The 13,894-nt window shown below is 33.3% G+C and overlaps 1 protein-coding gene across 1 annotated transcript in view; it reads left to right on the top strand.

Moving 5' to 3' along the window:
• Positions 1–13,894, top strand: part of LOC128998340 (pleckstrin homology domain-containing family M member 1) — a 42,252-nt gene that overhangs the window by 20,931 nt on the left and 7,427 nt on the right. The window contains exons 4-8 of the mRNA XM_054424442.1: positions 1,117–1,433; positions 4,589–4,654; positions 7,396–7,514; positions 8,197–8,428; positions 12,656–12,787. Coding sequence (XP_054280417.1) covers positions 1,117–1,433; positions 4,589–4,654; positions 7,396–7,514; positions 8,197–8,428; positions 12,656–12,787 — 866 coding nt within the window. The remainder of the gene's footprint in view (positions 1–1,116; positions 1,434–4,588; positions 4,655–7,395; positions 7,515–8,196; positions 8,429–12,655; positions 12,788–13,894) is intronic.

Below are 13,894 nucleotides of genomic sequence, written 5' to 3'. Positions count from 1 at the left end.
TTTAAATTAATAGGTAGTAATTGTTGTGCAATACCAGACCACCCCATTCATTTAAAGCTATATTTTATCACTAAAAATTATTCCTTTCAAAATATCTTTTTTAGTAAGGGCATATACTGCTGTATGCTTTAACCCTCTCTCTGTTACACGTCGGTTTTCCGACGCATTTACCCCATTTGTGAACTGTCAAAGTCGTAATTCCGAGGCATTTAGCAAGCATTCACTTAGATGCTCACCGTTTGCATAATTTTAATAATTTCGGCATGATTTTTTCACTATTTTAAAGTAGAAATCATAAGCTTTCTTATAGTATCACTTTGTATGTTTGGCGACGAATGTTCTTATTATTTAGGTAGCTGTGTATATGCGATGTATTCAGCTGTCAGACCGGCAATGTAGGTTAGTAAGGTTAGTTCTGTGTTGTTGCCTGTGTTCAACGTAAGTTTTTTGTACACAGTGTTAATGTTTTTAGGGTTAGACCTTAAACATTGTATGTTTTTTAAAACTATATTTTATCTCTATCTTTGCTATATTGAAACTTTTTCTTTGTGAAGTGGGTTGAAGTGGTGACAAATAAAAACTTCCATAAATGAAAATTCTTTATAAACAACTTAGGATTTATATGCTGAAATTTTTTTTAGTAGCAGGTTAGTGTTATTATTATCATATATTAGTATACTCCTAAATTTGGTGAACAAAGTAATATACAATAGTTCATATTTATTCCTAATAATAAGTTTTAAAAATTGTAAGTAAATAAACCCTGCAAAATTGCTAAAATTCGTGTGACATTAAAGGAGCTTTTCTGCGACAGAGAGAGGGTTAAAACGTTAACTTATTGTTTTTAGACTTAGCCTAAATAGAAATGAGTTAAATACCGAGTGGCAACAATTAGGGACAGCAAATTGAATTTTCTGTGGTTTTGTAGGAATATATCGACAACACAATGTAATGTTTGTGCATTATATAACCTCATGGTTTTCACCTACCCGCCCCTACTTCCAATGGGCAATTGCCACCACTGGAACTACCCATTTACTATCCAAACTGCTTCAAAACTATAAAGCTTTTTTTATACCTTCGAAGTATTTTTAGTGTTCATTATTACGATTTCAGGCAATGAAAATCCCATGGAAGAAAGTAAAGTGGAAGATACAAAAGAGATAGAACAAAGCAAAAGTAGTAAATGTGAGTCAGAACACTCTAAAGATAAAGTACGACATGAAGAATGCATCAAACCAACAGAAAACAAAGACGAGAAAAAACAAATATTGCAGAGTTATAATTCATTAGTAGAAAGCTATAACAAATTATCAACTACATCCTCCAAAGTTCCAGATCTACAAGATTTACTACAGAAATTCCAGTCACCCAATGATACCTCTCCATCTACCTCTGAACAACCATCACATCCCACCAGTGACCCACTCCTAGTAAGTAGGATTGTGCCTTGATTTTAAACATGTTTTATTTGAGCATATATCTCTATTTTATTCTCCGTTTCTCGTGACATCATTGTTGGGTAAAGATGAAAACAATCTATAATTTTCTCCCCTTAGGCAGGATCTAGGAACTAAAAAAACTCTTTACGGTGGCGTCAAAAAATGCATAACCCAAAAATTAAGGAAAATAAAATCAAAATCAAAAGTGGTTTTGTTACGTAGTAAAATGTTCTTCTGAAATATATTTGGATAATACATATACAGTATTAAAATACCTCCGCCACATCCAACCTACAGACTTTAAGCTAAAGAGAATTTCCCTTTACCTGGCTAGATTTTCACCAAGATTTTCCCTTCATCATAATCATACTAATTATATTTATTTTGTAAAATGTACATTTTTGTTCATGATACCCTTAAAACTCTCGATTTATTTCCTATTTAAATAACATTTTTTAATGAGTTCTTAGGGTTGCTGCTACAGGGAAGGTAATGAGGGGTGTTTCTTTATTGAAATATTGACAGCTTAATACAAAATAAACAAAATTGCCAAATTTGATAAAAATCATGCTAATATTATAAATGTAAAAGTTTGTGTGGTTTGTTTATTTGTTTGAAGTTCAAACACGCATTAACTAATGGTCGGATTGGGCTGAAATTTGGCATGATGAAAGCGTTAGCTCTCATTCCCGATTAACACATAGTTAAGCCTATTCTCATCTCAAAATTCCTTTTGGGCTCCGCCCCTGTGGCTCTGTCTGGAGTTTCCCATGTTAACCTTATGAGTTAAAACCTTACGATATTAAAAAAGGAATTTAAGAATTTTAACAGTGTTTTAAACTTAACAAGTTAGTTCTGTGATGTTCAATAGTATTAACAGGTTACTAGGTTCACAAACTATGGTGTAGCATTATTAATTTTTTGTTTGAATTTATGACAACAATTAATTGAACTAAGGAGAAACAAAAAGCTGTGATAGGTACACAATGAGAACTGTCAAAGTAGGATTGTTTACAGTAATGTTTGTGTTTTTAATTTAATAAACAATTTGTGATATCCCCACAATAGTGTTTTTTTTTTTTTATTTAATTTGGACTTTATAAATATGATTAAAAATGTGCAGTGACGATAAAAGGGTTTGGGGGGATTTAGTTGAAATGTACAGTATGCCGTGCTTATGGAACAAACGAAGCAACAAGTAAACTGTACAGCATCAAACACTTGAGGCAAGAGAGTTTGGGTAGTTTGCTGGAAAACTCCATGAAATTGAACCGCAAGCTACGATCAAAGTTGTAAAGCAGAAGATCGATTTAACCTTAGGTCATGATACGGACATGAATTAGAAAAATCCCTTAAATAGTTTATAAAATTCCTCGGCTCATTTCCTTTAAGTTCCCTTAACAGTGTCATGTGGCAGTAATAAGCACGTTCACGCTATCATCTCTTTGACCTTACCCATAGTTTTTTTTGCGAGGAAAGTTGTAATTTTCAAGATAGAGGAAGCCACTTGAAAGTGTGATCTCACTTGCAAGCATTCCGTCCCAAACTGAAGTGTGAAGGCCTGATGCTAACAAAATAAAACCAAAGCTACTCTGCAATGAAGATTCTGCTGTCGGAATGGTGGTAGGAACATTGATTGGATCGTGTGTGGTAACTCCAGACTTGACTGACTTGGTAGATGTAGACCGGAATGTCCGTGTATTGGGGGCCTCTTTTTTAAAAATAAATACGCAAAACAATAAATACCTTAGTACCCTGAAATGCCTTCTTTTTTGTGGTTTTTTGTATTTTACGTATTTACATATATATTATGAATCTGAAAAAAGGGTGTTTTTGGCCTCTGGGTACCTAAACGCAAAAGTAAATCGTTTCCAGGTCCAGTTCTTAACACGAGACCTGCGGTAATAGCTTTCATTCAACTTTTAAGCGTACATGACAGATACAGAGCTGCAATTTGTATCATTCTGTTCATAAATGATGCCACTAAGTGGTGAGGAGCCTCGTTGCGGCTTATAAGCGAACTTCAGATTCACACGCAAAACTAGCCCTTCCTTTAAAAACCGCCCTCCTATATTTGTTTTGTCTGGCATGTTGAAAGGGCAAGACACACTTTTTAGAGGTTATTAACTCTTTACATTTTGGTGATGTTGATTTTTTGTCATATCATGCGAACTCAGCATTTTAGCGAATTTCCCATATAGGGAATTTTAGTGAATTTCCCTTATAGGGAATAAGCTATTACCGTAGTACTCATAGTAAGACCTGGACCCGGGACCAATTTACTTTTTCGTTTTGAGGTCCCTAGAGACCAAAAACACCATCCGTTCAAATTCATATATATATATATATATCTATGTATATTTATATATGTGTCCGCTAGCGCGATAACTCGAGCAAAAATCTGATTTTGATGAAATTTGGTACAAACGTGTAAACCTACGTGTATTCCAATGAGTTCGCGAACCAGGATGATCAGGCTATGGGAACAGGGGTTTATGGGGGGTTTTATGGGGTAAAAATTGGGTTTTCCCATTTTTGATCCTAAAGACATAAAATTTAGCAATTTCTTTCTAAACCATTTTGTAGAGCTTAAGAAAACAAATAATTTAGTATATTGAAGCTTTATTATTCGCCGAATGGTTACGGAGAAAATTCCAAAAATCTGTAAATTTAAAATTCCCATGTAATTCTTATGGAGAATATGTAAACTGTTGTAGTTTGCTTGTTTATGAACATATTTTGATCAAATTTGGAAAATACATTCATTTCATACTAAACTATTATATTTTACTAAAAAACACTTTTTTACTCTCCCTGTTGCAGCAAACCTAAGTACTTGTTAAACTAATGTTATTTAAATAGGCAGTAAATGTGATTTTTTAAGGAGACATTTTAGTGTAAATCCAATCAGGCAAATGGAAATTGGCTTAGTCTGCAGGTTTTCTGCTGCGGGGGTATTTTCTTTGTACAGTAATATCAGAAGATATCGGATATTGCTTTTGAAGAACAGTCTTGTCATTATTATTTAAGTTTGTTCTGTCACAAAATTATACTTTTTCCACTTTTGAATCAACATACTGTTTTTTCTAGTACCTATAATATTGGTTTACAATATTGATAAATATAAATCCTATTTGTATTTTTAGGAGGAGCCAAATGAAAAGTTAGATTTTGAAGTGGTATCTGACAACATAGAGCAAACCGAAATGCCTGTAAGTACCTTATGAAAATAATATAAATACATTTTAACTAGGGTTGTTGGGTTACAAAATTGTTTACAAGTAGGCTCATCGTAACTATAAGGGCTTTATTAAAGAATACATTTTCCTGATTGTTAGATCTTTAGCCCTTACAATGCAGACTATCCACACCTTAATTTTTCTGGGCTGAATATGCTGTATAATCTGTGAGCCTACAACTGCACTACCTGTTGAAGAAATAAATTCACAACATCCTTGTCAGAAAAAAACTGACACATTCCGTTTTCAATTTTGTATTTTATGATTGTTATTATGTACATTCTTAATTCTTTAAAAAATTTACAATCTCACATGTTTACTCTTACAATAACCCTTGGATACAAAAACAAAAGAAGTCAGAACTTTGGTGCAGCAAAAAAAAAGTAGAGAAGTGTTGTATGAAATACAATACTTAGCAGCAATCATGCACCTAGCAGGCACCCTCTGTGATCCTACATTTTACTATTTATAACTGTATGTGTATATTCTTAAACAATTAACTTCCAAATGTAATGATAATATGTTGTCAAATTTCATTCATTATTGGAGTTGACCCGTTTCCAACAATGGTCTTAAAAAACTGACCATGTTTTTTCAAGTTAAGTACCTAGCTTTTTTGGACTGGGATTATTTATGAATTCGAATAGCTTAAAGTTTCAACAGAACAAAAAGATATAATGTTTTAAATTAGGTTTACCTTTCTTGCGGTTTCCTGAGTTCTTAAAGGTAAGATGTTTGTTGAGACATTCACACTTTAAACTACAGTGCACACCGGAGCCCTAGTTATAAAAGCCCCGGTTATCCAAGGTCGTTATAGACCGAAATATATATTTTTTATTTTCATTCAGAAAATAATAATAATTTTACTACAAGCATGTTTCTGTTTGAAGAAAAGTGAAAATAGTTAGTAATTTGTGATAAATTGTTAAAACGAATTCTTGAAATAAATAACCAATAACCATTAATTATAAGATAACAATGATTTACAATAACCTAGAAAATGAAAATCATACAGTCAGGCACCTGTGGATTTGGCAAGCTGGACAACTTTTTTCATTACGATGAACACTGTTTTTTTTCATTACGATGTTTTGATACGGGGTGACCCAAAAAAACAGGGACAATTTTAAAATGTTATTACTCAGCTGTTATCGTCCTCGCCACCCTAAGTTGAGGCAGCCAAAGGCCGCACTAGATATACGCCGTGCGGCCTTGGGCTGCCTCAACTTAGGGTGGCGAGGACTATATAACAGCTGGAGAGTTCCTTGTTGTGGCAAATGAATGTTTATTCGATGCCATTTGGTGTATAGTTACCATGGATCATCAATGGTTACCACAACATCTTCCTTTTGTCATAGAGAATTTTTTCAAGAGTAATGTGTCCATCATTTCTACTGTACTCAGTTTTGTGTTCACTTCAATGTTGGCCGCAATGGTGACACCCCAAACCAAAAAAAAAACTACTCAAAGATGGGTAAGCAATTTCCTGAACACGGCTTCTGTTCTCTAAATTAAACCTATGCAAATTTAAATTTAAACGCAATGTTCTGCAAACGGATGACTTAAGACGCTCGACGCTTAGGACACGCAGCACACTCGCGCGAACCATTTTAATGTTTTCCGGCGTTCGATCAGTCCGAGGTCTCCCACTAGGTTTGATCTTGAGTGCAGAGGCCGTGTTCAGGGAATTGCTTACCCATCTTTGAGTAATTTTTTGGTGTGGGGTTGCACCATTACAGCCAACGTTGAAGTGAACACGAAATTGACGTTGAGTAGAAGTGATAGAAAAATTATTCTTCAAAAATTCTCTAGGACAAAGGCACGATGTTGCGGTAACCGTTGATGATCCATAGTAACTATACACTAAATGGCATCAAATAAACATTCAATTGTCGCATCAATGAACTCTCCAGCCTTTATAACAGCTGAGTAATAACATTTTAAAATTGTCTCTGTTTTTTTGAGACACCCTTTATTAGACATAATTGTGTCAAGTTACAGTTCAAGTCAAACCCCCCCCCCCCTTAAAAAATTTTATTGCTTTTCAAACTATAAAGATCCCCCTTATTGTTTTGTTCCAACTACTGTAGTATGTATTGGCTTAGCATAATTCTAATAATATTGTTTTTGAATTTTTTCAAGACGATCAAAGAAGTGATAAATATGTTTCTATTATTTTTATTTCAAACCCAAATTATATTTAACAAGTTATTTTTTCATTCACTATGCATTGTTAAAAAATATTTGACATCCTGATATGATACTGTAACCCCTAACCTCAAAATCTGTGCCGCCTACATTCGAGATTCTTGCTAACCAAGGTAGTCTCAATCCCTAGGACCTTGGTTAGTTGGGAGTGTAATTCACTGTAGAATCTTGGTATTTGGGAGATGGCTACGTTTTTTAACTACCAAAAGTACTGGACGATGCTTTTTGTTTTTAGCAATCCACCTTTTGTACAAGCTAAAATTCAATTGTGGAAGTTGGGCGAAGGTAAGTGGTCAGGACTTTCAATATCAGGCTAAACGACAGATTACCAAGATTCGACAATTTATTTTTAACGTAGAAAGCCTAGCCTCTATTTTAAGAGACCTTTAGTAGTTAAGAAGTTTAAATGTCTAAACACTCATCCATACTCTAAAGTATATTTATGCAAAACAACCAGATCCATTGATCTTAGGATTGCTTATAACATGATTATTTTTGTATTGTAGGATTTCAAAATACTTATTCAGTATATCACCAGGATATCCATAGAGATGGGGTTGGACTCACAAAACTACAAATGTACAACTTGCTCTCATTATATTGGTATAAACTTTGGCCCTGCAAAGTAAGTATTGTTTTACTTCATTAATAATTCTCTATTATGAAACAAAATACCCCTGTTGTAGCAAACTTGCAGACTAAGTAAATTTACATTAACGAGTATTTAAGTTTGCTACTACAAGGAAGGAAACAGGTGTATTTAAGTTAAATTAAAAATTAAATCTACCAATTTTTATGAAAACTTATTTGTAAACAAGCAAGCTACATAGCCTAGTTGATTATGTGTGCCACTATCCTGCCAGAGACAATTATTTCAAACATATGTTTTCTTCAATTAATATTAATGGTTTGTTTGTCATTTAGTGTACGACAATAATTCACCATGGTAAAAATGTGAAAGTAACTTATGACAGAGTAAAGCCCGCTTATTTTTTGTAGGGAGATCTTACTCCTCAAATACCTAGCTCCAAAATACACAGCTAACTATCAACTCATCACAACACCCAAAATCCACCCTCCACAGTGTTCCCACCAAAGACCATTCCATGCAAGCCTTACGTTACTTGATCACTGTAAAAACGCACTGTAATGACGCACTGTAAAATTGCAATTTCGTTTGTTTCATAATAAGCTATGGGCTAGTGTTTTCACTGTTTTGTTTAAGATGGTGTCCAACTATGAGGGGCTTTAATGTAAAATTAGGGCCCATTTAGTGGGGTTTCTCACACCATTCATTGTTTCCTTAGAGTTTGTGGGTTGAGTGGAAAGTATTTCTGCTCCGACTGTTTCTCAGACCATTTGACAGAAGAGAATTGTATCATCCCAGCCCGAGTCATCTACAACTGGGATTTCAGGCCATATACAGTATCTCAGAAAGCAGCTAAGTTTCTAAAACAGATAGAAATCTATCCTCTCTTTGATTTGAGCTTGATAAACCCGAAAATCTATGGAGCAGTCCCAGAAATGGCACGGTTAAAGGTAAGTATAGCAGTTGTTAGGAGATTTTATTTTTATTTTGTCTGGTATACCAAATAGGAATGAACTACAGCTTAAAGTTAAAGCAGCGTTGTCCAGTTGAGATGATGAATGCTGTCCCTGTTTTTTTATTGACCAGGTCATTCAGTTGACAGACAAAGTCTTTGTGACATAATCCATTCTTTAAAGTCTGATAAAGATTGTGACAGTATTGGAATATTGTGACTTAAGCCTTAATAATTGATTGGAACTTAATAATGTTATTAATAAGGTGATTTAAATATCTTGTCCCGAATGGAACTGATCGGGGAGCAGATAAGGTGGTTCTAGCTCCTTCTTCCTAAATCTTGCTTAGGTCTTAAAAGACAGTATTGTAGTCACTTTGCAAAGTTTTTCAAAATATCTTGCCTTAGTTATCAAACTGTACACTAGGGTTGGTCAAAAAAATCACTATTATTTTTTCAAGCTGTAATAATTGGAAAAGTTGCAAAATTGTGAGACCAAAACAGGATAAAAATATTAAAAATTTTTATTGTTATCTTCCGGTCGGGCATGTGCTCTAAAGTTTGAACAAAAAATGAAAAACTCATATTTTATCAGACATTTTTACAATTTTTAAATTTTGATTTTTAATATGTAATAGTTGAAAATGACATCTACAAGACACTAAGAAATTTATATTTAAATAATAGTATTATATGTTAATATCTTCCGGTCACGCATCGGCTGCAAATATTGCAAAAAAAAACAAGAAAACTGTCATTTTGTACTAGTCTTATTTAAAATTAATATAATAATTAATATCAAAATGTAATAGCCTACCGAAAATCTGTTTGTACACATTCAGATAGTAACCTAACAAAAATAACAGACAAAGTCAGAATTGATCTTCCAGTAGCACAAATTTACTTTAGCGCGGTGCTATGGAGTCAGTGACCCGGGCGACGCATTGTGATACTGAAGTTTAAGATTCCGAAATTGAACAACAGGATGGTGATGATAATGTATCCCTGTGCTCAAAAACTGAAATTTTCGATTCTAGTTACAGCAACCAAGAATCTTTACCTAAACTCAAAAAAAAGAAGACCTATGGTAGGCGAATGAGGATTAACTCTACTGCATTAGTTAGCGATCATTATGGTATTTTCAATCGTGCTACAAATGCAATAGACTCTAGTGTAGTGAAATACGAAAAACATCAAAACATAAACTTCATTTGTTACAATTCTATGAGAACTCTTCTCACGGTATTCAAAGTTTTTACTTAGATCCTTACAAAACATTACATGGTTAATGTTTACAAAAAAAATTGTACCTCTCTGTGATTATACTAAAAATAAAAATTATGCTAATGTATTATTTCAAATTACAATTTCCTGTCAATGATGTAAAATACAAAACATTATTGACATAAATAAACACCTACATAATTATTAGGCGTTAAACAAAGATTATAATCCACTAAAATGACAGTTAGCTATGGCTTAAAGGAAATAGTCTAAGTAACAAATCTAGGGGGACAAAAGTGAGAAAACGCTTTATCCAGGCGTAAAATTATTCAAACCCATGAGCATTTAAAAATAAGTAAACAAACTATAATAACCAATAAAATTATAAATATATAACACAACAATACAAGATAACATTAACGTTGGTTATCAAACTTGGGTAGAATATTCCTAGCTCAGGGTCAAATCATTTTATATCCGTGAACGGATACTTTACTTTGCTCAAAATGTAATGGCTCGCCATCACCTTATTTAACAATTATTGTTACTTGCAAATTGTTAGAAAAAGTGACTATGCCAACTTCGTGCAAAACTCTAGAGGCTATTGCAGTTGTAGCACTATTGGAAAGACCATAACGTACCGTACGCTAACCAAAACGGTAGAGTTTAAGTCCATCCTCATTTGCCTACCATAGGTATTTTTAGGTAAATATTCTTGGTTGCTGTCATTAGTTTGTGAGCACAGGGATACATTATCATCACCATCCTGTTGTTCAATTTCGGAATCACAATGCGTCGCCCGGGTGTTTTTGTTAAGTTACTATCTGAATGTGTACAAACAGATTTTCGGTATTACATTTTGATATCGGTTATTATATTTTAAATAAAACTAGTACAAAATGACCTTTTTCTTGATTTTTTGCAATATTTGCAGCCTATGCTCGACTGGAAGATATTAACATACAATACTATTATTTAAATATCAATTTCTTAGTGTATTGTAGATAACATTTTCAACTATTACATATTAAAAATCAAAAATTTAAAAATTGTAAAATGTCTGATAAAATTTGAGTTTTTCATTTTTTGTTCAAACTTTAGAGCACATGCGTGACCGGAAGATAACAACCAATATTTTAAATATTTTTACCCTGTTTTTTGGTCTTACAATTTAGCAACTTTTCCAAGGTATTAAAACTTGAAAAAAAATTATTGATTTTTTTCGACCCACCCTAGTGTACACGGCTGCTCCATTACGGTGGTTTTGTGTAGCCAGGTGATGATGATTTAAGTTCCAATTGGCAATGGCAGATATAAGATTATAAAGCTGATACTATTACCGGTATTTAAAAATTTGTTTTGATTGTTTAGCCCAGTCAAATAAAACAAAAAATTGCCATTAGGGTGAAAAAAATCCCGGAGAGTTGGAAGTTTGTTTAAACGTTCCTTTTGTTCATTGGATTGAATAAAATAAAAAGTCCTGATGTGTGGGGGTCAAGCTTGACTAAGGGAAGGGCTCTGAATGTGTATTTTTTTAGTTTTTCGCTTATATATCGGAATCTGTAAGACATATTGAAAAGTGTTAAATATAAAAGTTGTAGCTGACAAAATTCCCTACAGAAATGACTGTATGCATTTTTTCGTAGGACTTAACCGTTTAAAGCTAAAGGTTAAAGAAAATAACAGTATAATAAAATCGTGTTTTATTTGCATTTCTGTTCTTAAAGTTAATATTACTAAACATAATTTTAATGATTACAAACATGGGTCATATCGTTTAAGCTATGAGATCCAGGGTTTCGTCAGTATCATCCACATTCAAGGAATCGTCGTCTACCAGAGGGCCTTTGGTGCACGCTCCCTAACAGTTCCACACATTGTTGAGCAGTGGATCCTCGCTTTACGGCCCCCACAACGTGTTTCACAACCTTTTGTACAACTACAAAAGATTATTGTGAGGATAGCGGCCGGAGTATAAGGATCTAGGGTAGTAAGGGGTTGTAGTTGTCCTTCGGTGCCCGTTCTCCAACCCAGTTAGTGGTAGTTTATCTCCCAGCCTGAATGAAGAATGCTTCTGGCAAATGCAAAGTTTTATTCAATTCATCATCACATTTCTGTAATCCAACGTAGAAATAACTTTAACTTTAGGCTACATTTTTTCTGGTTCTTTCATCAATTATCAATTAATTATCAACTATCAATTCATCAAACAGAGCTATAAGGGGAAAGGTGCAGCTCGTAGCACAGAAGGTCCTCTAGATCCTCGTTGTTTTTCTTTCAAATTGCAACTCGTTAAAATTTCACTACGTTATTAATTTTGCTAGTGCTGCTCATTGAGGCCAATGATAAGACTTTGTCTTTTCGAGCCTGTTTCATCTTCCATGCAAATAAAACACCATTTTAATTTACTGTTATTTTCTTTAACCTTTAGCTTTAAATGGTTAAGTCCTATAAAAAAATGCACACAGTCATTTTTGTAGGGAATTTTGTCAGCTGCAACTTTTGTATTTAACACTTTTCAATATGACTTACAGATTCCGATATATAAGCGAAACACTAAAAAAAGTTACATTCAGAGCCCTTCCCTTAGTCAAGCTCGACCCCCACCCATCAGGACTTTTTATTTTCTTCAATCTAATGAACAAAAGGACCGTTTAAAAAAAATTCCAACTCTCCGGGAATTATTTCACCCGATTAGTCTAATTTAACTGGGCTAGTTAATTAATTTTCGCAATTGATTTGAACAATTTAAATAAACACTATTGTAACAAATCATTTTTATTATTTGGTACAACAAATAACTTGATTCTAGATTTGTTCATAAAAAATCATTCATCCATGACTTATAGCATGCCAATTGACCACATTTGCTACGCCTTTTAGAGATGTAAAATCTAAAGGTTAGATTTTAAAAACTCATTCCTATATAGTACCAAATTATCTATTATTATTTTGAATTGCAAAACAAAGTTGTTGTTTTTCATTCTATAATATTTTGCAGGAATTGCGTGTGCGATTACGTTTCCTAAGTGCCTACCTATTAACTTGCCGAGAGAATCCCATCCAGACACTACAAAAACAAATTTGGCCAAGGGAGTATTTGTATGAGAAGGATCATCTTTATTCTCTTTGGGTGAGTCTAATCATGAACAAGTGGTGGTCGCCAATATTTTAAGTATTTAGTCTGTAATTATTGTGTTAGTGTTTAGAAGACGGACCATGACTTAAACATTTTAAACTCTGAAGGACACAGTGATACAAAGGAATACGACCTTTTGATGAAAGTTTGAAGAACAGGTATTACTCCGCTTATGCAATTAGAACTTTAAATTTAGCTGATTTTTTCCCCCTAGAGATCAAAAGAACTATTTTTACCTTGCAGCTTTACAGCGTTCGCGACAACAGCTGTAGTTGAGCAAAAATAGTACTAACAACAACATTATTATAATAACGAAATATTATATTGTTGAAATAACAAAATTATTTCAGTGTCTAATGAAAGCTCAAGAAAGTTATCAAATAATAAATATTTAAAAAGATAAAAGATAAAACCTTGGATAACGCTGGATCTGATTCAACATATCCGTTAGAGGGACAAACTTAGTAAAACTAAAAAAAACCTTTTAATGAAAACCTAAGGATTCATTTGATCAATATTAGAAGCAATTTAAGTTCATTTTTAAAAAATGCAAAGAGAGAATATTATAGAAGCAAAATTAATGAAATGAAATGAAAATACTTTTTTATTGAGGCGAACATTAGGACCTGGCTTTGACAATATATCTGCTGATTTTCTAAAACAACAAATACATATTTTTATCCTTAGTTTAACATCAGGCACTTTTCCTACCCCCTTTAAGACAGCCAAAATATATCCTCTACAAATCCAATGATTTTTCAAACGTCAATAACTTCCATCCCATATCTATGCTAAGTGTTTTTTTTAAATTTTAGAACACATTGTGAAAGATCAGCTTGTTAGGTACCTTGATACAAACGAAATTGTAAGTAAAGAACAGTACTTTGTACAAGATAAAAATACATCTGACGCTCTATTCAAAGTAAGTTAAAACATAAATGACAATATCTCTTGTAATAGACAGAGCATGTTAGTATTCCTAGACCTAAAAAAGGCATTTGATTCTGTGGATCGAGCAAAGCTACAGTAGACCCCCTCTTAACCGACCTCGTATTAACCGATAATCGGATTATCCGCCTTCGATCGTAAAATAATACAGTT

Source organism: Macrosteles quadrilineatus, unplaced genomic scaffold (genome assembly GCF_028750875.1).
Source record: "Macrosteles quadrilineatus isolate MER2022 unplaced genomic scaffold, UCM_ALF_1.0 Scaffold_7__1_contigs__length_78375512, whole genome shotgun sequence".
In the NCBI taxonomy this organism is placed as follows: domain Eukaryota; kingdom Metazoa; phylum Arthropoda; class Insecta; order Hemiptera; family Cicadellidae; genus Macrosteles; species Macrosteles quadrilineatus.
The sequence above is the reverse complement of the archived record's forward strand: the minus strand, read 5'-3'. Positions and strand labels throughout refer to the sequence as shown.